Source organism: Sus scrofa, chromosome 1 (assembly GCF_054392235.1).
Source record: "Sus scrofa isolate SSC_HxYL_T2T_F1_AM1 chromosome 1, Sscrofa_HxYL_maternal_Yorkshire_Landrace_v2.0, whole genome shotgun sequence".
NCBI classification, from domain to species: domain Eukaryota; kingdom Metazoa; phylum Chordata; class Mammalia; order Artiodactyla; family Suidae; genus Sus; species Sus scrofa.
Genome location: NC_139383.1, coordinates 233,344,627 through 233,369,599, shown reverse-complemented (window position 1 = coordinate 233,369,599; position 24,973 = coordinate 233,344,627). Strand labels below are relative to the sequence as shown.

Below are 24,973 nucleotides of genomic sequence, written 5' to 3'. Positions count from 1 at the left end.
CGACTCCCCGCCAGGGACGGAAGAGGGTGGAGGCAACAGGCAGACACCGAGGCCCCAGCTTACCGCGCCCCCCACGTCCGAACCTCCCCCCTCTCCGGCCGGCCGGATGGTTCGCTCCGCGGCATGCACAGGGCCTCAGGTCCCGCTCCCCGCGCGTGCGAGGGAAGCGCTGCAAGTTTGCTTGCAGCGGTAAGTGTGGGGTGGCCAGTTAGTCAGCAGGTTCTCCCATTAGAGATCCTGTAAGAATGCTTTTTGGAGACTTTTGCAGCGCCCCCTCCTCGGTTCTCTTCCGAAAGGAAGAACCCGGGAAACCCCGAAGTTTTTGCTGTCTTGCCTAGAGGCTGGCAACACAGGGCACTGTACCCCAGGTTTTTCAGCTCAACAATTCCCCGAATTCCGAGGGTATAAGATGTTCATGTTAAAGAATAAAACATGACTTTTGAGGGAAATATACGCCAGGTTATCTCTTTGGCACATTCCAACAACTCTAATAAAGAGATGGAAACTCCTCTCTCATCACTAGCTTTTAAAAGGCTTTTTTTGAAAAATAGGTTACAAATACTTATCAGGCAGGATTCATCAAATTCAACTCAGTACATTTATTTGTTTTAGAGTCCTCTATACGAAGAAATGTGCACAATAAATAAAATCTTATTTGGGGAGTTCTCAGAGTGGCACAGCAAGTTAAGGATCTGGCATTGTCATTGCTGTGGCTCTGTCTCTATCCCATGCCAAGAGCACAGACCAAAAAAATTTTTTTCCTTGTTTTAAGGTAATGTAAGTTATTTGGAAAATCAAGACAGGTACACTGATGTAAAAAAATAAAACTTTGGGTTTGGACTCTAAGGAAACCACACTGTAAGAAAAAAAAATGTGGCCATCCTGCTCTTCTAAATTGAAAAGCAAAACTCGGCCCAGGCTCCCAAGAAGGTAAAAGGTAAAAGGTCAAAATGGATCCACTGACGAAATGCAGATGCCCAGCTCTCTCCCTAAAAGTTGCTTCACTTCCTGCCTAATCAAAACAAGTTTGGCAGTTTATGTGGAAAAACAAGTCCAGCAGATGTCTCTCTGAGAGTGTTAGGCTTCTGGCCTCCTTTGGAGTAGCTAAGTGCATGACTCTGAATAAAAAGCACTGTGAGTAATATTTCTCATTTTCATTCAAGTGTTCAGAATTAGACATTTCGGTTGTATTTCTGATGTAAGGTGTTACTCTCCTGATGAAAGCACTATTTAAAAAAAAAAAATCTTTTCCAAAATAGATGTTGCTGACTAATAATAACAGTGGCAGCATTTGTGAACTGGTCACACCTTAGTGACATGAGCTGATACCACTAAAATTTAAAAAGGATAAAAAAAGCCAGAATGTAACAATTATATCTGCTGAGTGATTTCCTTTTTCTCTCCAGAATTGCGCAGTCCAATATGATGACCACTTGCCACATGTGAATATTGACTACATTTAAATTTAACTAAAATTAAATAAAATGAAAATTTCAGTTTTCTTAATCACATTAGCCACATTTCTAGTGCTCAGTCAGTAGCCACATGTGGCTATTGGCTACCATATTGGACAGTGTAGATATAGACTATTTCCATTGTCACAGAAAGTTCTATTACACTACTCCAAATGATGACATTCTTACATAGTACAAATAACAAAACTCTCACAATACACAGACTCAAAGAGTGGTGAAAAAAGTGATTCAATTGATACAGGAGCTTTGCTGGTGGCAGTATAAATCAATACAACTCTTTGGAAAAGCAAGTTATAGGAGGGAGTTCCCTTCAAGGCTTGATGGAGACAAATCTGACTAGCATCTGTGAGGACGCAGGTTCGATCCCTGGCCTCGCTCAGTAGGCTAAGGATCCAGTGTTGCTGTGGCTGTGGAGTAGGCCAGCAGCTACAGCTCTGATTCGACCCCTAGCCTGGTACCCTCCATATGCTGAGGGTGTGGCCCTCAAAAAAAAAAAAAAAAAAAAAAGAAAGAAAGAAAGTAAAAGAAAAGAAAACAAAGTTATTAGTACATATTTTTCACATTTGGGGTTTCACATATGAACACCACTCCTAGCATTTTTTCTCCAAAGAACTTCTATCCAACAAGTTATTACTGAACACCTTCTGTCAAGTCAGAACCCCCTGATTAATGACTTAGGCTCTTACCTCGGAAGTTCAGTTTACAGCAATTGGCAATCAGTAAATTATAAGAAATCAAGTAAGTGCTGAGATTCCTGGCAGACTCAGGGTAGTCTGGGGGCTTTCAGGAGGGGTTACTCACCCCCACTAGGAGTATGGAATTTAGGGAAGGCTTTCTAGAGATGAGGCTGCTTATGCATTCTAAAGGATAGGCAGGAATGAGTTTGTGAGACAAAAAGAGAGGAAAAAGTTTTCTAGGTGAAGGCAATAAATAACAAGTGAAGAAACAAGAAAGGAAGAGATGGTGGGCTTGCCAGGAAGTGAGATTGTCCAGGCAAGCAGGGACTGTGTTCTACTGTGAACACAGTAAAAATGGGATTAGGCTAGCATTTTATAAAGATCACTGTCAGCTTCTTGGAAGATGGATGAGTTGGGTGAGGGTTGCAGGGAGGTGCGTCATTAAGAATGACAAGACCAGCAAAAAAAAAAAAAAAAAAAAAAAAAAGGATTTTTGTGTGGGAGTGCAGGTGAGAGATGATGTGGCTATGAAGTTAGAGACAAGGAGCCAGTTCAAGAGAAATTAAGGAAGTGTAATAACCAGTAGACTGGGTGAGTGCCTGATCAGATATGAGGTAAGGAAGAGGGAAGTGAATCTAAGGTGACTCTTAGGTTTCTGGCTTGACTAAGTGGCAAACACAATACAACTCTTTGGAAAAGCTAGTAGGAAGAACACCGGAGTGGCAGCAGATCTTGAGAAGAAGGGTGGTGAATTCAGTTTAAGTTCTATTTTAATTTCAAGGGCAATGGGTCCTTCAGGGGGAGATGTTCGAGTGTCTACTATGTGCTAGGCACTGATGAGTGTTTGGGTTGAGAGATTTGGGGTGGAGGGAGAGATCTGGAAACCATGAATGTATCAAGAAAGGTTTAGTCATGGGAGGTAATAAGACTATTCAGAGACATGATGTAAATTGAGGCAAGAGAAGAATAAGGACAGAATGCCAGTATCTGGGGACAAGCTTGAGGCCCCAGAGTAGAGATGAAAGAGGAACTGCCAGAAAGGGAAGAAAATGATTTGGAGCAGGGGGTCCAAAAAGTCAAGAGAAGAATGAATTTCAAGAAGGGGAGTATAGCCAACAACATGGAACTCTGAAGAATTCAATTAAGAACAGAAGATGCTTGGAGTTCCCGTCATGGCTCAGCAGAAACATATCTGACTAGTTTCCATGAAGATGTACAGTTTGATCCCTGGCCTCACTCAGTGGGTTAAGGATCCAGCATTGCCGTGAGCTATGGTGCAGGTCGCAGACGCAGCTCAGATCTGGCGTTGCTGTGGCTGTGGCGTAGCCGGCAGCTACAGCTCCAATTTGACCCCTAGCCTGGGAACCTCCATATACCACCAGATGCCATTGAATCAGCACTGTCCAGGATGAACAGTGGTCCTCTTCTTGGTGAATATCTTTTCTTCTTCTTTTTTTTTTTGCCACACCTGCTTCGGCATGTGGAAGTTCCCGGGGCCAACTATTGAACCTTTGTCACAGAAGCAACCCAAGCTGCTGCACTGACAACACTGGATCTTTAACCCACTAAGCCATAGAAGAACTCCAACATCTTCTTTTATCTTTTTCTTAGAGGACTGGAGGTTAGATGACAGTGGGTGACTGGAAGGTGGAGCAACACCTGATTCTATGTCTATTTATAATAACATAAGATGGAAATGGAAACCATTACTGTCTAATGATGGAGGGCTATTAAATTACAGCAAAGAGTTCCCACTGTGATGCAAGGGGATCAGTGGTGTCTTGGGATCGGTTGGCTGCAGGTTCTATCCCCAGCCTGACACAGGGGATTAAGGCTCTGATGTTGCTACAGCTGCGGCTTAGGTTGCAACTTCAGCTCAGATCTGATCCCTGCCCCAGGAACTCCATATGCCATGGGGCAGCCGAGAGAGAGAGAGAGAGAGAGAGAGAGAGAGAGAGAGAGAGAGAGAGAGAAAAGAAAGAAAAAGAAAGAAAGAAAGAAAGAAAGAAAGAAAGAAAGAAAGAAAGAAAGAAAGAAAGAAAGAAAGAAAGGAAGGAAAGAAAGAAAAAAAGAAATTACAGGAAATCAACTTAATTAGCATAGCAAACCATCATTTAAAATTATAATAAAGAAGTCAAATACCAACAAGGATAGTAACAGCATAATAATCAAAAAAAGAACACAAATAGTATCTATCCTGATGCACTAACAAAGAAATTATACACATATATATAAAAGAATTGAAAAGTATATGGGAACATGATTTGATGAAAAGATAGGATTGCATTTTTCTTTTTAAATTGTAGTTATTATTTGTGCAATGTTATTTGTGCAATAGACAATTTTTCAGCACTTGTTATTATGTATTACAGTGTATAAGGTCTTTGAAACAAGGTCAGAAGACTTCAGATAAATGTAATAAACTAAACACTTTTAATCAGATTTCCTCAGAATGTTACATTTGGGGATACACACACACACACACACACACTCACACATATGTATGCATCTATATTTGCAACATGATCATACATGGGAGCAAAGGAACCTGACATGAAACTGTCCCAAGTTAACTGAGCAATTTAGTTTGGCTGTACACTGGATGGCAAATTGGAAACAAAAAGACACTCTCCTGCAACAAGCATTTCTTGAATGCCTCACATGTACCCTGGTACCCTAAGGAAGGTATATAGAAGATAAAGTCAACATACAAAAATATACCACAGGGGGCTTGCTCACAGTGTGAGGAAGAAAAAGACAAGTAAATGATGACAGGGCACAAGAATTGCTCACATATATGTATGACTAAAGTGCTGGCAGTTAAAACTCTGCCCAAGGGAGGGGCACTTTTCAGGAGAAATGGCCTGGCATTCCCTTGCTTACCCAGGCTAAACAACAATTACAACAGTAATTGCGCATATTCACTTAAAGGACTCCTTCTTCCACAAGCAGCAACCCCACCATCACCACCACCCCAGCTCCTAAAATAACATCCAGGAGAGAGGAAGTCAACGTTCTGCTCTGCCCCTCGTGGCTTCACATTTAGTTATTTAATATTACTCTTGCTCACTTTCAAAGTCTGTTAGCTCCTACTGCAGGCACCTGGGAATGGCCCTGTACACACACAGCAAGAAGATGGCTGTCTACAAGCCACAAAGAGGGTATTCTCGGAGGACCAAACCTACCGTCACCTTGATCTGGGACTTTCCAGCCTCTAGAACTGTGAGAAGTACATGTCTGTCGTTTAAGCCACCCTGCCTGTGGTGTTGTGTTATGGAAACGTGAGCTAAGGTGGCCTCCGCGTCCTATGTGAGCGGACCCTGCTGCCTCATCCAAGCTCACTTCCTAGAGCCACACTGGGCTTTCTTCATAGCTGTTGCTCTTGAGACCCTGCCAAGCTCATCCTTGCCCCAGAGTCTTTGTTGAAGCTTCTCGGCCTGGACCAGAGAGCCAGCTCCTGCTTAGATTTCTCTGTCTAAAGTAGGAAGCATTCCTTGAGGTGGCTACCAAGCAGCAATACCCTCAGGAGAGAGTCAAGTTTTAAGTTAAAGCAAGGAGGTGGGTCCAGCTGAGTGTTTCATTTGGTAAAACAAGGGTTCCAGAGAGCACAGTGCAGGGATCTGAAAGGGTCGGAGCAGTGGGTGGTCTGTGTAGGAGAAGGGAAGCTCAGAGAGGAACAACAGCAGGAAGGGAGAGTAGCCCAAGAAAGCCAAGGAGACTATTATCCATGTTTCCCTCTTTTTAACTTTATTATCATTATTACCGTTGGTAATATGTTGGCACGGCTACTGTTAGCACTCAGTGAAAAGATGTTAGAGTAAGTACAAAAAGGATGAAAGTGTCAGTAGTCAGATTTATGGGGAGAGCACATTCTCAGTTCAAATGGATGGTGCCTTCCATTTGCCTCTCCTCTCCCTGCTGATGACACAAATCCCAAACTCCAGCAGCGCCCCCCCACTTCCCCACCCCCAGCTCTGTGTGAGAACCTGGCCATGTTTCTGTCCATGATGGGTTTAGCTGACCACAAAGTTGATGAAAGAATTAGCTATGCAACTCAGAGTCAGCTGTGGATGGATTACAAGTCTGAGGAGGCCCTGGTGCTGGGGCAGTTCTGGTTGGAAGTAGGTAGCTGTGGTCTGGGCTGACCTCTGGGGGTGGGGGCAGGCTGTCAACAGGCAGACTCCTGGGAGACTTACAGGGCTAGTCAGGATGTGCTTACAGGATAGCAGACAAGATCAAGGTGTACTCAGCCTGGTCAAGAGGGAGTTGAGACAAAGCATAATCCAACTCCAATCCTGGAGATTCTAGGAGCCCCTTCTGGGGCATAGCCTGCTCTGGGCAGATGCTGTGAGGCAGAGCACTCCTACTGCGCAGGAACCCTTCTGGCAAGGTGCCCTGAGTCCCAGAGGCACTGTGCTCTGCGTTTTGGCAGCTTTTTATTACTTTACAGCTATTTATAGTGCAGAGTGTATGAAATCCACATTCTTCAGGGGTAGGTGCCACTTGTTAACCCTACATTAAAAACAAACAACCATGGGAGTTCCCGTTGTGGCTCGGTAATAACGAACCCGACTAGTATCCATGAGGATGTGGAATGGATCCCTGGTCTTGCTCATGTAAATCCTCCCATCGCCCTGGTACATTTGGTATCCCTGCCCTGCCTTGAGATGAGGAAACTGAGCATCCTGGAGGCAAAGAGCTTGTCTAAGGTCATCACTGAGTAGAAGGTGGGTAAGACCTCAAACCCAGGCCTGTTGGACTCAAAGCTCATTCTCATCACTGCTCTCATCACTGCTCTCTGGCCCCTCCATTCATTGCCTCTACAGCAATAAGATAACTGCATGGAGTCAGGGTAGAAGTGGGTCTTTTGTTATTATTGTTATTTTTCTTTTGGCTCCTTTTAATAGAACTCTAGGGTTTTCACTGACACCACTAAACAAACAGTGTTGAAGAATCCTATTTGTGAAACTATTAAAAAGATAAGTGCTGCAGGAGTTCCAGTCGTGGTGCAGTGGTTAACGAATCCAACTAGGAACCATGAGGTTACAGGTTCCGTCCCTGCCCTTGCTCAGTGGGTTAAGGATCCAGCGTTGCCGTGAGCTGTGGTGTAGGTTGCAGACATGGCTCGGATCCTGCATTGCTATGGCTCTGGCGTAGGCCAGCGGCTACAGCTCTGATTCAACCCCTAGCGTGGGAACCTCCATATGCCGCAGGAGCGGCCCAAGAAATAGCAAAAAGCCAAAAAAAAAAAACCAAAATAAGTGCTGCAAGTGCCATTTGACTCCAGCCAAAGACATAGTAATTTGAATCTTGAATTCAAATATGATTCTGGGGTCTAACTGAATTTCAGAACTCCCTGTCGCAGAATAAGTTCTTTAGGAAAAACATGTTAATAAGTTAACATTTTTCCTGAAGGAGAAAAGCCCTCATCTCACATGCAAGGAAGGGAATCTGAGGTGAGATAGGCCCAGGGGACTGTCCGTGTGACACCAAGTCCTCTGGGGAAACCAGACGGGCCTCTGCAATGCCTGAATTGCTTTAAAAACATTATCACCAGAATCCTCTAGCCCTAAGAATTCAGTATCCCTGATCGACACAGATTAAAATTGCTGAAATGTCTCCTAGATTGTCAAAGAATCCTCAGACCTGAAAGGGGCCTTACAAAAAAAAGTTGCGTTTTCCAGAGCAGCAAAGGAAGCTGGTCTCTTAAAACAAAGGAAGCTGGGCCTAGAAAAGGCACTTTGAAGAGACACTCTCGATAAAACCTGAAAATATGGCTGCAGCATTTATATTTCTACAAGGACAGCTTCTTAAATTTCCCTGATGATAAGAATCACCTGAGGCATCCCAGGTCCCTCCCTGAGACCCTGAGTCAGTGGGTCTGAGAAGGGCCCCGGGGAAATATACATTCATAGCACATACCCCCAGGTGAGTCTTATCATCAGGGAGGTTTAGGAAATTCTGCTAAAGGGACATTGTTACAATTCTCTGGCACAAGACAGGAAGGTTACACTTTTGAAGGCAAGTAGAACATTTTGAAGGTCAGAAAATAACTCTCTACTTGCCAAATGTCTCGTTTACAAAACAAAGAGTCTGATCCTACCATTCTCTTGGTTATGTTTATTTAAATATGTATTTGTATAAACACATATGTTTGGATTTTAGTTATTTTAAAATTAATGATATTTGTTTATTTATGCAAACCATATAGTAGATCACACACAAAAAATAGTAAAACACAAGGAAAATGTCACCACTCAGAACAAACTACTGTTAACAATTAGGTGGGCTTCCTTTCCAAGTACATCCATACACAGGTAAACAGGTAGATACTGTATACAATGTTATATACCTGGGGTCACACGAGACATGTTCCTTTGCTACTTGTTATTTCTTTTTTGTTTTTATTTGTTTGTTTTGTTTTGGCCATGCCTGCAGCATGCAGAAGTTCCCAGGCCCAGGGATTGAACCCACACCACAGCAGTGACAATGCTGGAGACTTAACCTGTTGCATCACCAGGGAATTTCTACTACCTGTTATTTCTACATAGGGATATTGTTTGACTAATTTTTTTATGGCATTACAGAGGTATGTCATCATTTTCCTAGCTGCATAATACTCTATTTATGTGAATATACCATAACTTGCTAAATATATACTTTTTTTTTTCTTTTTCAGCCACATTCTTGGCATACAGAAGTTCCTGGGCTAGGAATCAAATCTAAGCCACAGCCGCAACTCCTGCCACAGCTATGGCAACAGTGGATCTTTAACCCATTGCACCACAGAGGGAACTCCACATATACTTTTATTTAAAGTTCTTTTAAAAACTGGTATAGGAGTTCCCATCATGGCACAATGGAAACGAATCTGACTAGGAACCATGAGGTTGCAGGCTGCGGTCTTATTCAGTGGGTTAAGGATCCAGCATTGCTGTGAGCTGTGATGTAGGTCATAGATGCGGCTCAGATCTAGCGTGGCTGTGGCTGTGGCGGAGGCCAGCAGCTGTAGCTCCGATTTGACCCCCTAGCCTGGGAACATCCATTTGCCACAGGTGCAGCCCTAAAATGCAAAAAAAAAAAAAAAAAAAAAAAAAAACTGGTATAGAGGACAAGGTAAAAATCAGATAGATGAAACTTCTAAGATTTATTTCCCATAGATAATGAGGAAGCAAGTAGTTTGTTAGAGGCAAATTCCTAAGATGTGTGTGGTGTGGGTAAGTATGTTAGTAACTTGTAAGAGGTATTAAAAACAAACAGAGCAGTGTTTTGTGTTAAATATAGATGAAAGGAATGAAACAAATAAGAATGCTACTCATAAGAAGAGGAGTTCTGATGGAAGGACAAAGTAAATCTTAAATATTAATATTTAACAAGATATTAATAAATGTAATAAATACCCAATTTATAATTATATTTATTTAGACATAATATAATGTAATATATTTCATAACTTAGTTTACATTATTATTAATTCATTCCTATCTAATAAAATATTAATAATAAATAATAAAGCCCAGTTTGTGGTACCTCCAGATTGACAGCAATGTCATCCCTCAATGGCTCACCTACCACATTCAGTTCTGGCCCTGTGTTTACTCTGCCCCAAAATGCAGACAAATTGCTGGTGAGTTATAGCGATTGACCAGATATACTTGCCCTATGTCCCTTCACTGGGACAAGCCTGTGCTGGCTTCAGACACCTTCTTTCTGCTGAGACCCCTCGTTCAACTCAGATCTGGTCTTTGTTGACCACACTATCATCACAGAAAGCTGTTACTGCACAGACAGGCCATGTGAAGACTGCAAGCTCAGGGCTCCAGAGCTTGGACCTTTCACCGTATTTGTATCCTAACCTAATTATGGTAAACTGTTCAAATCTTTTCCCCTTGCTTCTCACTGGGTGTTTTCTTTGTTTTTTCTTTCATTTTTTTTTTTTTTTTTGTCTTTTTGCCTTTTCCAGGGCCACTCCCTCGGCACATGGCAGATCCCAGGCTAGGGGCCCAATCGGAGCTGCAGCCGCCGGCCTGTGCCAGAGACACAGCAATGCTGGATCCGAGCCGTGTCTGCAACCTACACCACAGCTCATGGCAACGCCGGATCCTTAATCCACTGAACGAGGCCAGGGATTGAACCTGCAACCTCATGGTTCCTAGTCGGATTTGTTAACCACTGAGCCATGATGGGAATTCCCTGCGTGTTTTCAAATTAAATAAATGATGTGACTGGAACACATTTTGGTCTCTGAGCCCTTCTGTCTCCTAATCTCTGAGAGAACTTGCCTGGCAGTGTTCCTGGAGGCTCAGACTGCCTCACACTAATTTCCAACACTCCTTGAGCAAAGGCGGGAAGCAACAGGGTGGGCGGCTATAATGAACAAAATTACATACACAGAAGGTGCATCAAATTCTCTGCTACTCTGGGCCATGATGGAGAAGTTTACCTAAGAGTGAATTCTTTCATTTTTTCCTTTTTAGGGCCATACCCTGCAGTATATGGAAGGTCCCAGGCTAGGGGTGGAATCTGAGCCGCATCTGTGAGCACATCAGATCCTTAACGCACTAAGTGAGGCAAAAGGATTGAACCCATATCCTCATGGATACTAGCCAGGTTCTTAACCCACTAAGCCACAAGGGGAACTCCAGAAGTGAAATCTTTCATTCAGTTTCAGGAATGTATGGAGCTTTCAGCTTTTCCTGCCTCCAAAGTTATTATCTAAGTTTTTAAAGAAATCAATCAAGATTTATTTCTAAGAGATTCAGAGTGCTCTGAGGTTTATATTCTGTACACTAAATTACACAAAGTGTTTTTCTATTAATTTTTCAGAAGTAATTCTAGCTATTCTTCCCAACTACATTTTATTTTTCACCCACGTTCTCTCTCCTTTATCTAGTTCTGCTTCAGCTGGAACCATCCTCCACTTGCTATATAGTATTTTGATTCTTGTTCTAAATCTTGCCATATGTATTCTGCTGAGCTAAAGCCATCAGAAGAGACACATTCACTTTAACATATGAAGAAGCCTCTTTCAAAGTGTGTTGCTACAGTTATTTTAGTAACCAGACTTAAGATCTTAACCCAAAACAATCCTGCATATATAGTTATTTTAATTTTTTGACTATCAATAGTTGTATTACAATATTGACTCAAATATCAATGTCAATAATTATAATTAAATAGTCATGTGTACCTTGTGAAAAATCAATTTTTTTCAAATATCAATAAAATAAGGATTTAGGTGGGGGAAATCTTGTCTGGGGTGTTTAATCTTGTTATACAACCAGATTACCTCTATTTTTATTTATTTATTTTTTTAAGGGCCGCACCTGTGGAAGTCCCTGGGCTCGGGGTTGAATTGCAGCTGCAGCTGCCAGCATACCCCATAGCCACAGCAATGCCACATCTAAGCTTCATCTGCGATCTACCCCAGAGCTTGGGGCAATGCCAGATGGTTAACCCACTGAGCAAGTGGGAACCAACCCATAACCTCATGGATACTAGTTGGATTCTTTTTTTTTCCCTTTTTGTCTTTTCTAGGGCTGCACCCTCGGCATATGGAGGTTCCCAGGCTAGGGGTCTAATCAGAGTTGAAGCTGCTGGCCTACGCCACAGACACAGCAACACGGGATCCAAGCTTCGTCTGCGACCTACACCACAGCTCACGGCAACGACGGATTCTTAACCCACTGAGCAAGGCCAGGGATCGAACTCGCAACCTCATGGTTCCTAGTCAGATTTGTTAACCACTGAGCCATGACGGGAACTCCCCCAGATTACCTCTTAATGAACTACAATTTTGGCTGAGCTAAAAACTGATGAAAATGAAAATGATCAAGTACCAATGATCACTCCTCTCCCAACCAAAAGCTAATTGCATCATTTTACTATAAAAGGAATCATAAAATAAGCTGCCTCCAGGCTTACCCACACAGCCACAGGACCAGGCACCCAATATAGACAGAACATACAACAAAGTAACTACTGATTGAAAATTCAACTGCCACTCTCAGCCAGCAAAAGCCCTTACCCTGGAGTTCTCATCATGGTGCCTCGGAAATTAGTCTGACTAGTATTCACAAGGATGCAGGTTTGATCCCTGGCCTTGCTCAGTGGGTTAAGGATCCAGCATTGACATGAGCTGCAGTGTAGGTCACAGGTGCAGATCAGATCCCAAATTGCTTTGGTTGTGGCATAGGCCAACAGCTAAAGCTCCAATTCGACCCCTAGCCTGGGAACCTCCATATGCTGAAGGAGCGGCCCTAAAAAGAAGAAGAAAAAAAAAAAAAAAAAAGCCCTTATCCATGAATATTTCCTCAGGCAATGCTGTGTTCAGCCCAGAGGCTACCTGAAACCATTTATAGGATCCCTGAGTAGCAGCAATAGGTGGGGGAAGAAATGCTGAAGAGAAAGGCAGGGGGTGGGGAGGAAAAAGCATACTAAGTAGAGATGCCTTTAGGAAATGCGGCTGTGAAAAGTAAGAGAGAGGCAGGGCTCTGGTACACAAGCCCTAGTCATCTTTTAATTCCTAGGTTCTGAATTCTCCAAAACAGGCAGGAGTATAATTAAATTTATATTTCAGAACCTAGATTGAATTTTACTCATCTATGTGCTATACTTAAAATGTTCAGACATCTCAGATTTCCAGAGATAGGCCAAAGGCTGGTACTGTCTTGTTGATTTTATGAGTGAACCATGCACTCTAATTTTTGTTTGGAAAACACATTAGACTACAACACATTTGAAAGTAAGAATAAACACTTTTTTTTTTCCTTCCACTTCAATGGTATACCAATTTCTCATGATGAAAGTTTGCTTAAATTACTAAAATGGCAAAGTCTTTGGATATAAGCATTTTATGGCTGCACCTGAGGCATATAGAGGTTCCCAGGCTAGTAGGTGAATCAGAACTATAGCTGCCGGCCACAGCCACAGACACGCTGGATTCGGGCCATGTCTGCGACCTACACCACAGCTCATGGCAACGCCAGATCCTTAACCCACTGAGCAAGGCCAGGAGTCAAACCTGTGTCCTCATGGATGTTAGTCAGATTCATTAACTGTTGAGCCACCGTGGGAACTCCAAAAAAATGGAATTATTGTAGGGTACTGACAAAACTGCTTGTTTGAAATCTCTATATCTAGATAATGAAGTTGCTTGAAAGCCTGAATCCTGAAGTAATTCCAAGTAAGTGCACTTATACTACTGGTGCAGGACTGACACATTGCTTACAAACATTTAGGTTGGTTTGAGAAGGAAATTAATAATTGGATATTTACCCTTGTATGAGCTATGTATTTATAGGTATTTAACCTTTTCACAGCAATATATTTTATTTTATTTTTATTTATTTATTTATTTTTGTCTTTTTTTTTTTTTTGCTATTTCTTGGGCCACTCCCAGGCTAGGGGTTGAATCGGAGCTGTAGCCACCGGCCTACGCCAGAGCCACAGCAACGTGGGATCCGAGCCGCGTCTGCAACGTACACCACAGCTCACGGCAGCGCCGGATCGTTAACCCACTGAGCAAGGGCAGGGACCGAACCTGCAACCTCATGGTTCCTAGTCGGATTCGTTAACCACTGCGCCACAACGGGAACTCTCACAGCAATATATTTTAAATTCCATACACACTAATAATTTCCCACCACTCTCCTTAGACAGGTAGGATAGAAAACTGACATATAAGAGTATCTTATCCAGAAACTTGAGAACCAGAAACAAACAGGCTAGCGACTGGGTAGCCTGATCTCCCTACCACTGGTTTTCCCAGTGAACCCTGAGGAAACATAGCAGGAAAAGGAAAAGCCAGTAAACAAAGTGAAGCACTGGGTGAAAAAGCACAACGATGAATCAGAGCTGGGTTTCACCAAGCCCCAGTTCTGCTGCTGCTTAGGTTTAACATATGACATTACCACTAATCAACTGCTTCTGACCTATAAAAATGGCAAGTTTACATGGTTCAACCTAATGGCTGTGTGATTTGATCAGCTTCTCTAAAATCTCTCAGCTTCCATTTCTTCATCTGTAAAATGGTGTCATGAATTGTATTGTGTCTCCTCAAAATTCACATGTTGAAGTCCTAACCCTCATTACCTTGGAATATGACCTTCTATGGAGACAGGGTCTTTACAGAAATAATCAAGTGACAGTGAGGTCTTTAGGGTGGCCCCTAAGCCACTATGACTGGTAGCCTTATGAAAAGGGGAAATCTAGGGAGTTCCTGTTGTGGCTCAGTGGGTTACGGACCCAACTAGTATGGCTGAGGACGCAGGTTCAATCCCTGGCCTCGCTCAGTGGGTTAAGCATCCAGTGTTGCTGTGAGCTGTGGTGCAGGCTGGAAGCTACAGCTGCGATTCAACCCCTAGCCTGGGAATCTCCATGTGCCTCGGGCAAGGCCCTAAAAAGACCCAAAAAAATAAAAAAATAAATAAAGAAAAAGGAAATCTAGACACTGAGATGGACACACAGAGGGAAGGCAGCCATCTACAAGCTCAGGAGAGAGGCCTGGAACAGCAGATTTTTAACTTACAACCCTCAGAAGGAACCAACCCTGCAACAGGTTGCTTTCAGACTTCTAGTCTCCAAAACTGCAAGACAATACATTTCTGTTGTTTACGCCTCCCAGTTTGTGATACATTTTTACTGCAGTCCTAGAAAACTAATACAAATCAAGATTATAGTTGGACCTACACCTCCTGGGGTGGTGGGTATGAGAATTAAATGAAGATGACACAGCTAAAACATTTGGCACAGCACCTAGTATACGATAATAAGCACCCAAATAAACATAAAGCTTTCATCTTTCTTACTATAGGCTGATGCTTCACTTCATGTTGGCATTACAATGCAGTTCTCACCACAAACAACTATTCTTCTTTCCCAGGGCAGCGTCTCCAGGCCTCTGATGTACTGTCTCTGCTCCCAGAGAGTTTCTTTTCCCCTCTTTGCACATCTGGCCAACAACTTTTCCTCCTTGGGTTCCTCTTAAATATCACCTCCCCCAGGAGGCCTTCCCTCGCTTAATCACTGCCTCAGGCCTTCTGTTCACATCCACAGTATGGGGTGAGTATAGCCCTTTCACAGGGCGATGCAATTAGTGAGCCCAAATTAGACTCCCAGGTTCCCTTAAGATTCCTCTAAACTTCCTTCAGGCAACGCTGTGTGAGGTGTTCATTAAATATTTGAGGAAAGAATCCCTTCACCACAGGTAGGGAAACTGGCTACACACCCCACCTATCGACAAGCCCATGCTCTATAGCAGCTGCTACAAGTACTGTCCAGGGAGTTCCCTGGTAGCCTAGTGGTTAAGGATTCAGCATTGTCACCATTGTGTCTCGGGTTCAACCCCTGACCTAGGAACTTCTGTACACCACAGGTACAGCCCAAAAAAACAAAAAAAAAAAAAAAAAAAAAAAAAAGTACTATCCAGGTTAGTAGGTCTCAAAGTGTGGTCTGGAAATCTGAAGTATCAGCCTGGATGGGAACATTTTGAAATGCAGATTCCTGGACCTCACCCGAGAATGACTGAAGCAGCAATTCTGGAAAGATGCACCTAGGAATCTGTGTTTTAACAAGTCCTCCAGGTGATTTTGCTGCAGCTTAAGTTTGAGAGCTACTGTTCTGAGTGTCTCCAATTCCATATGAAGAGGCTGGGCTGCTGGTGTGCCCTCCCTGGGTATTCATTCCTACAGATGAGGAGGGCAGACTGTAAGCGGGCTCCCAGGGGCACAGAAGTTAAAAGTTTTTTTAACTTTCATCTTCAACTCACTTTTGGAAGCCCATACTATGGGCTGAGCTGGTGACAGCTCTAAAGTATCCAATGGTATACAATGGGGATCCAAGTCCAGGAAGTGAGGTTCTGCCCAGACTCTTAGCATCCTTCCTGAAGGCAAAGAGGTAACGATGATTTTGCCACATCAGAAAAGTGAACACCAAAACCTCTCAAAGTAGCAAGAAACAAGCACCAGACAATAGTGCTCTCCAGAGACTCCAAGATTTTCAAAGAGGCCAGCACAGGTAAAAGCTGAGGATCAGAAACCTTAGGTCAAGGGCAGGGCTTCAAGCTCCATGAAGTTAGCAATAGAAACCAGCTGCTATTATAGGAATTTCACTGAACTGGGGAGTCAGAGGCTATGCAATCTTGGGGAAATCATTTAAAATCTTTGAATCTCAGTTTCCTTATTTGCAAAAAGGTGCTGGCCATAGTTTCTCAGGGATGTTCTGAGGATAAACAAAATGGATGAAAGCACCTTGCCCAGTGCCTGGAAAATAAAAGGCTCTTGGTAAATGTTTGCTGGATATGAAACTAGAACCATGTGGGAAAAACTCACCACCCAAGCTTGCCTGAGGCTAATTCATCCCAGAAAGCCAAGCTTCAGTGTTTATACATGAAGGAGCTTTGGAGTAAGACACTGACTTGGGAAACCAAACTCCTGTTGAAGCTTATGTGGTCACTAGTACAGGGAATCAGAACCAGGGAGGAGATATTTATCAGGAGGCACTTGCTTGAGTCAGAAAGATCCTTCCCTTCAAAAACAATGTCAGCTCCAACCTCCCCTTTGTCAAAATTCATGCGTCCCTCTAACCCATTTGACTAAAGACACAGATCGCAGACATGGCTCAGATCTGTCGTTGCTGTGGCTGTGGTGTAGGCAGGCAGCTACAGCTCCAATTAGACCCCTAGCCTGGGAACCTCCATAGGCTGCACGTGCGGCCCTAAAAAGACAAAAAGAAAATAGAAAAGAAAGAAACAGATACTATATAGAAATCTCGTTTCAGGAAAACCACTTCTGGGGACTGGGGAAGCATTGCTTTTTTTTTGGTCTTTCTGTCTTTCAAAAACAAAATCTTGGCATATGGAGGTTTTGTTGGATGCTAGTTGGGTTCGGTAACCACTAAGCCATGACGGGAACTCCAAGCATCTGTTTTCTTCTGTTTGGAACCTTTAAGAGCACCACAGAGAACATCTCAGTAAACAAAACCCATTCCTAGCACTGTCAGTTCAGTGAAAACTAAGAACTTTCCCACTCAAGTGTCCTCATTTGTTTTTTGGGGGGTTTTGGGGCTTTTTTTTTTTTTTTTTTTTTTTTTGCCACACTTGTGGCCTGTGGAAGCTCCCAGGCCAGGGACTGAAGCCAAGCCATAGCAGTGACCCAAGCCACTGCAGTGATAATGCTGGATCCTTAACCTGCTGCACTGCAAGAGAACTCAAGTGTCCCCATTTAGACAACTAGACTGCAAGAAAGGTATGTGCCCAGTGCTTGCTATATGTTAACCCAATCAGCTTCATGTTAACATTCCATTTTTACAGATGAAGGATCTGGGGCTCATGGACATTAAGACATGCCCAAGATCCCACAGTTAGGAGGCAGGAACATTGGCATTTGAACAGCTATCTGCCAGCAACACTCCACTAAACTCCAGCATGGACATGCAGCTGGAATCCACCCCAGCAGGGTCCTGGAGCTTAAACAGACAGGAATTATGAAACAAACACCTGAAAAAAATTCTAACCCCATTCCAGCCAGTCATGGACTGGCCTATCATCATGGGTTAAAGTATAACTAAGAACAAATATATCCCAGCATCTGTCAAAATAAAATTCAATGCCTTGTAAATCTCATTTAATTCATACTTAAAATTGAATCAGTAAATGGATAATACTCAGCTCTTTTGCTAAAAGCCTGCACATAATTAATCTTTGGAAGCCAGTGTGACTGATGTCTTTTTTATTTTCAGCCAAATGCTTACCAATGTTACATAATTCTGCTAACCTCACAGATAATAGAAAAAAGGCGACCTACCAGAATGACCTATAACCTCAGACATCAAAATACCTTGCTAGGCATTTATTCTGAACCAAAGAGGTTAGACTTCCATGCTTTGGCCCGGAAGGACCTCAGGTGGCATTCACCCAAAGTTACCTATCAATTCAGACCATAAATGCAGGTAAAAATCTTTCTGTTCTCTGGGAAATGGGCTGATACAATTCATTTTCTTGGATTTTAAACAATTTCTCTATCAACAACATTGAAAATGGTAGCCTTGACTTTCTAGGATGTGACATAGTTTACATCACACTTTTGGTGGAGGAAAGCTAATACCCAGGCTGATGAGAGACAAAAAAAATGCAAGTACCTGGTAAAGCAGGCTGTCGGCTAGCAGGAGTCTGTGTTTTGTGGAGCACTTCCGCCAGGAGGTACAGCTGGGGTGCCAGTCCCACTCACAGGGAGATGATAATAATGCGGTACTTCGAACCCTGCAGAAAACAGTGTTGTTAAAATCTAGCATGGTCATTCCCAGCTTGGTGAGAGCTTCCAGATGCTCTGGAGCTCACATTCTGTACAATTCACCCCTTTATATATAGTATGGCTTTTCTTTTATTCAAAGACTTGTACAAAGAGAACCACAATTCATTTTAGAACATTTTCATTTCTGCACAGAAGAAACCCAGGATCCCTTAGATATCATCCCCTAGTTCTCCAATTCATCTCCACTGACCACCCCTGCCCCACCCCCTGGCCCTAGACAACCACCAATCTAATTTTTGTTTTTATAAAATTATCTATTCTGGAGTGAGTTTGTTTTCTGGTTGCTGTGTGTGGTGGCTCAATGTGGGACCTCAGTTCCCAGACCAGGGATTGTACTTGGGCTGCAGTGTTGAAAGTGCCGAATCCTAACCACTAGACCACCAGGGAACTCCCAAGATTTCATATAAATGAACTGATACAATATGTGACCTTGTGTGACTCTACTTTCAGTTAGCATAATGCTTTCAAGTTCATCCACATTGTAGCAAGTGTCAGAAGTTCACTGCATTGTATGATACACTATAGTTTACTTACCCTACTTATCAGCTGATAGGCATTTTGGTTAGTTTTTCTACTTTTATTTATCTATTTTTTTGTCTTTTTTTTTTTTTTTTTTTTTGTCTTTTCTAGGGCTGCACCCTTGGCATATGGAGGTTCCCAGGCTAGGGGTCTAATCAAAGCTATAGCTCCTGGCCTATGCCACAGCCACAGCAACGCAAGATCTGAGCTGAGTCTGTGACCTACACCACAGCTCATGGCAACGCCAGATCCTTAACCCAGTGAGCGAGGCCAGGGATCAAACCCACAACTTCATGGTTCCTAGTCACAGTCGTTAACCACTGAGCCACGATGCGAACTCCCTAGTTTTTCTACTTTTTATCTATTATGCACGATTTTTTTTTTTTTTTTGGTCTTTTTTCTTTTTAGGGACACACCTATGGCATATGAAGTTCCCAGGATAGGGGTCCAGTCGGAGCTATAGCCACTGGCCTACACCACAGCTCACAGCAATGTCAGATCCTTAACCCACTCAGAGAGGCCAGGGATCGAACCCGCACCCTCATGGATTGCTAGTCGAGTACACTAACCACTGAGCCATGACGGAAACTCTTATTATGTATGCACAAATGTTTAAATGGACCTTTTTTTCACTTCTCTTGGATACATACCTAGGAGTGGAATTACTGCCCCTAATGTTTTCAGTATTCAAAAAGATGAAAAATGGCCTGGGAACTTCTGCATGCTGCAGGTGTGGCCAAAATAAAATAAAATAAAATAATGGGGGAAAAAAAGATGAAAAAAATAAGTAAACATGTAAAGTTTGGCACCATCAATCCACCTGAGGATCATCCTGAAGGGAAAAACTCTTAAAGCATTCAGAGTTCCTGCTGTGACAAATGAACATCTCCTCAGAAAAGAAAATCATGGACTTGGAAAAGAGACTTGTGGCTGCCTGATGGGAGGGGGAGGGGGTGGGAGGGATCGGGAGCTTGGGCTTATCAGACACAACTTAGAATAGATTTACAAGGAGATCCTGCTGAATAGCATTGAGAACTTTGTCTAGATACTCATGTTGCAACAGAAGAAAGGGTGGGGGAAAAAATGTAATTGTAATGTATACATGTAAGGATAACCTGACCCCCGTGCTGTACAGTGGGAAAATAAAAAAAATTATTAAAAAAAAAAAACAGAGTTCCTGCTGTGGTACAGTGGGTTAAAAATGCGACTCCAGTGGCTTAGGACACTGTGGAGCCATGGGTTTGATCCCTGGCCTGGACACTGGGTTAAAGGATCTGGCATTGCCACAGCTGTGGCATAGGTTGCAACTGTGGTTTGGATGCAACCCCTGGCCCAGGAATTTCCATATGTCACAGGTGTAGCTGTTAAAAAAAAAAAAAAAAAAATTCACTTTTCAGGTTTAAAAAAAACTCAGCAGGTGAGAAAATATCTAGAGAGTTTTATTTACTTGTGGTAAAACATGCTTAACATAAAATGTACTTTTTTTTTTTTTTTTTGGCCATGCCCGTAGCATGCAGAAGTTACCAGGCCAGAGACGGAACCATGGCAGTGACAATGCCAAGGCCTTAAGCACTAGGCCACCAGAGAGCTTCTGATCTTTATATTGATATGTGTGGATTGCCCCCCTAATCAGAAAAGATGACAAACACTTTTTCTTTTTAACCCACACCCCAAGAAAACCCAAGAAAAATCCCTTCTGGACATTTTTCTGAATCTTCCATGTGCCTTTCAAACTCCTTGCCAGAAGGAGGCAAGCTCATTCCTGGGCTGGGCCTGGGTGCCAGCAGCCCCCCACATGGCATCAGAGAAAACAAGTGGGAGGAGGAATGTGGCTTCTCACCAGTTCTGGACATACTCTTCTGTTTGCTAGACAAAGTCATATTGTGGCATCTGTGCAAAACACTCCCTACACAATGAAACAGAAATAAAAGATAGTGTCCATTTTATTTGTACAGGCAGGGAACACATTTCCCTTCTCCAAGGATCAGCAGGAAATGTGGGCACAGGCTAAAGCAGAGCCATCTGGATAGCCTACAAAGCAAGCAACAAGATCAGAGCCCAGCCCATATACAGTTTCTATTATTACTTCCCATGATAAGTAAATGCCCAGCAAATCAAGATGGCCTTGGTTATGCTTTTGGCCTTAATATGAAATTTGCCTATAGGTATCAGCGCCAAAAAGAGTTTGCTTCTTTTATTGAAGTGGCTTGCTTTTGAATAGAATCAGTTTTCTGCACTGACTCTATTCAAAAAAAATCATTCTGTTCAAAAAAATTATCCTGTTTTCTTTTTCTTTACTTTTTAGGGCCACACATGCAGCATATGGATGTTCCCAGGTTAGGGAGCTGCAGCTGCTGGCCACGGCCACAGCCACAGCAATGCCAGATCTGAGCCCCATCTGCAACCTACACCACAGCTCATGGCAACACCAGATCCTTAACCCACTAAGCGAGGCTAGGGATCAAACCCTCATCCTCATGGATACTAGTTGGATTCGTTACCACTGAGCCACAACAGGAACTCCAATGACATCTTGATTTTAACTTTCTTTTATAATATTGCCTGAGGTTTCCAATAAAAATCAGCCATTTCTAAAACATACTGTTATTGCCTAGGGCTACCTTCTTAAGAAAAAGCTTGGAAGAAAGAACTAAATAATCCTATTGGTATTTTACAAACATGTAAAATATTTGTCAGGTAATATGAGTTAGTCCTGGAAAACTTTACAAAATTTTAAAAGAGACGGAGTTCCCGTCGTGGCGCAGTGGTTAATGAATCCAACTAGGAACCATGGGGTTGCGGGTTCAATCCCTGGCCTTGCTCAGTGGGTTAAGGATCCGGTGTTGCCTTGAGCTGTGGTGTAGGTCGCAGACGTGGCTTGGATCCCACATTGCTATGACTGTGGCATAGGCCAGCAGCAACAGCTCCAATTCAACCCCAGCCTGGAAACCTCTGCATGCCGAGGGTGTGGCCCAAAAAAGGCAAAAAAAAAAAAGAAGGAGCTACTCTTGAATACTATGCAGTATTACATGTAATTAAAGCAACTGGAATATTTCTTGAAAAGAATGAAAGGGACAGAATTTTTTTGTTTTCAGGCTCCACCACGTCTACAGAATTAGAATCTGCATTTTAACAGTGATTCTGAAAAATAAGACATTACAGGGCCTCGAGAGTTCAGAACTCATTAATAAAATAATCAAGAAAGGAGAGTTTACTACAAGGTTAGTGAGGGATATAAATAGGGTCACAGAAAGGCTATGTCAGGTGACAAGGGAGTCAGCAAACAAAAAAAGGGGATCAGCAAATTCATGTCTTTGTCCATGTGTATTCAAAGAACTCAGAGAATTGCAGATATAAAGAATATCTTGACCTGTGGTGCAGTGCTATTTCATCAGACTTAAAGAATGTTCTCAACTAAAAAAAAAAACTCAACTTCCCTTATTAAGGAGCACTTTAGAATGACTAATTTGACTTCTGTTTGACTAGACTTGGGGAATTGAGGAGAAACAGAGGTGGTTCTACTTACGGTACTTACTCATTCTGATGGCTGGAAAAGGTCATGTCCAAAAAGAAATGAACAATGCGGCAGCTAATTGACACATCTGAATCATATGTGTCTGTTTAGGGTGAATCCCTTAAGGAATGGTCCTGAGCCAGAAACTGGGAACATCCAATTGCTGTCTGAGGGCCCAGCCCTAGCTCATGATGACTCAAATGAGGCTATTTCACACTTGTAAAATTTTCAAAGACTAAATTAGAATTAAGGAATGGCAAATATATAAAGCACATGTAATGCAACTTCCCAATCTTCCAAATCTTACGCCCAGAACAAACCTCCCTCATTATACACAATATTCCTTCCTTGCTAAGCCCACACTGGGCCTGGGGAACCCCCCTAACTTGACTCTCGAAGCAGTCCACCCCTCAACCAGCATTGGTGTGGCACAAGAAATTTGTTTGCCAGCCCCGACAAAAGTCCCTCCCAGCTCTAAATTTCTGTCATTCAGGGACAAAGGTCCACGCTAAGGTATATCCAATCTCTACGCGCTACTTGAAGAATCACAATTTGGTTATTACAACATGGTTTCCACAGCCATCACTAAACAATGACCCACATGGCTTCTCCCAGGGTCACCCTATACCTCTTGCACCCTCTACATATATACATATTTCTTTTTACTTTCAAGACAACAGCAAAATCATCAGCAGCATCATCACCATCATCATCATCATTATGCTGCCTCAGGATTCCATTCTAAAGCATCTCTAAAATTTCCCAAAGAGGAAGTTTCCTTGTGGCACAGGCTGCAACTATGGCACATGTTTGATCCCTGTCATGGGATCTTCCACATGCCATGAGTGCAACCAAAAAAAAAAAAAAAAAAAAATTCTCAAAGACATATGGAAATTATTTCCAGTAATGACTACCTTTTAGATTTGAAGCAAATCTACCTTAAGCAAATGTCTCAGCAGTGGCACTATGGATATTTTGTCTTTTTTTTTTTTTCTAGGGCCGCACCCGCGGCATATGGAGGTTCCCAGGCTAGGGATCTAATCGGAGCTGTTGCCACCGGCCTATGCCAGAGCCACAGCAGTGCCAGATCTGACTCGCATCTTCGACCCACACCACAGCTCACGGCAACGCCAGACCCCTAACCCACTGAGCGAGGCCAGGGATCAAACCTGCAACCTAGTCGGGTTCGTTAACCACTGAGCCAAGACAGCAACTCCACTATAGATATTTTGGACTAGATAATTCCTTGTTGTGGGTTCTCCATCCTGTCCATTGCAGCATGTTGGGCAGCATTCCTGGCCTCTACCCACTAGACAAAAGTACCCCCCCACTAGGGTTGGAACAACCAAAACCCTGCCCAGACATTGTCAAATGTCCTTTAGGGGACAATTCCTGCCGCTGCACCCCTCCTTTGAGAAGTACAGACCTAAAGGATCATAGTAATTCTCTTAGGAAAATGGGACTATGGAGTTTTTTGTTGTTTCGTTTGCTTTTTATGGCTGCACCCGCAGGCATAGGGAGGTTCCCAGGTTAGGGGTCAAATTGGAGCTATAACTGTCGGCCTACGCCACAGGAACAGAAATGCAGTATCCGAGCTGAGTCTGTGACCTACACTACAGCTCACAGCAGCAGCCAGACCCTTAACCCACTGAGCGAGGCCAGGGATCAAACCCGAAACCTCATGGTTCCTAGTCAGATTCGTTTCTGCTACACCATGATGGGAACTTCGCGACTATGGAGATTTTTTCCCTCCTTATTTTTCTGGATGTATATTGTTTATATGATAAAAATGAGGTAGTGACTTTCTACTTTTTAAAAAGAAATACCAGGAGTTCCCTGGTGGCTCAGCAGGTAAAAGATCTGGTGTTGTTACTTTTGTGGCTCAGATTCTATCTGGTGCCCCAGGATTTCCACATAACAAGGGCACGACCAAAATACATATACATATATTAGCTACACAGATATCTCATGTTGATCCTTGAGTGAGTGCCGATGTGTGGCTTGTTCAGTGTAAAAATGGCATTCAGTCTTTAAAAGTACTGTATACAAACACCTTCAGTTAAACTTCTCAGCATGTGAGACACAAAAGAGGGACTTCAGAAAGTCAGGATTGGGGCCTCATAACTATTCAGAAAAGAACATCTAAACTCTTCCTCAACATGGTAAATCAGTTGGGGCTGCAGAAAGAGATATGAAGCAAGAAGTGCTGTTTCAAGAGAAGCATTACCTGAATCAGAGTCTGCATGTACACTTCAGTCAGAAAAATACTTGCATGTGGCGGAGGGCGGGGCGGGGGTGGGAGGGAAGGCACAATTTGCTTCATCTTTAAGAATTGCTGGAGTTCCCATTGTAGCTATAGCGGGTTACAAACCCAGCCAGTATCCATGAGGATGGCCTTGCTCAGTGGGTTGAAGAAGTGGCTCGGATCTGGCATTGCTGTGGCTGTGGCGTAGTGTTGCAGCTGTAGCTGATTCGACC

The 24,973-nt window shown here is 43.0% G+C and overlaps 1 protein-coding gene across 8 annotated transcripts in view; it reads right to left on the bottom strand.

Moving 5' to 3' along the window:
- TJP2 (tight junction protein 2) overlaps nt 1–24,973 on the bottom strand; it is a 137,503-nt gene that overhangs the window by 87,523 nt on the left and 25,007 nt on the right. For 6 of the 8 annotated variants that reach the window (NM_001206404.1, XM_084985125.1, XM_005660146.4 and 3 more), the window contains 1 exon segment: nt 18,290–18,410. Coding sequence is in view for 2 of the 8 variants with exons in the window: in XM_084984952.1 (XP_084841078.1) it covers nt 18,290–18,448 (159 nt within the window). In the remaining 6 variants the exon portion in view is untranslated. 8 annotated transcript variants of the gene reach the window in all.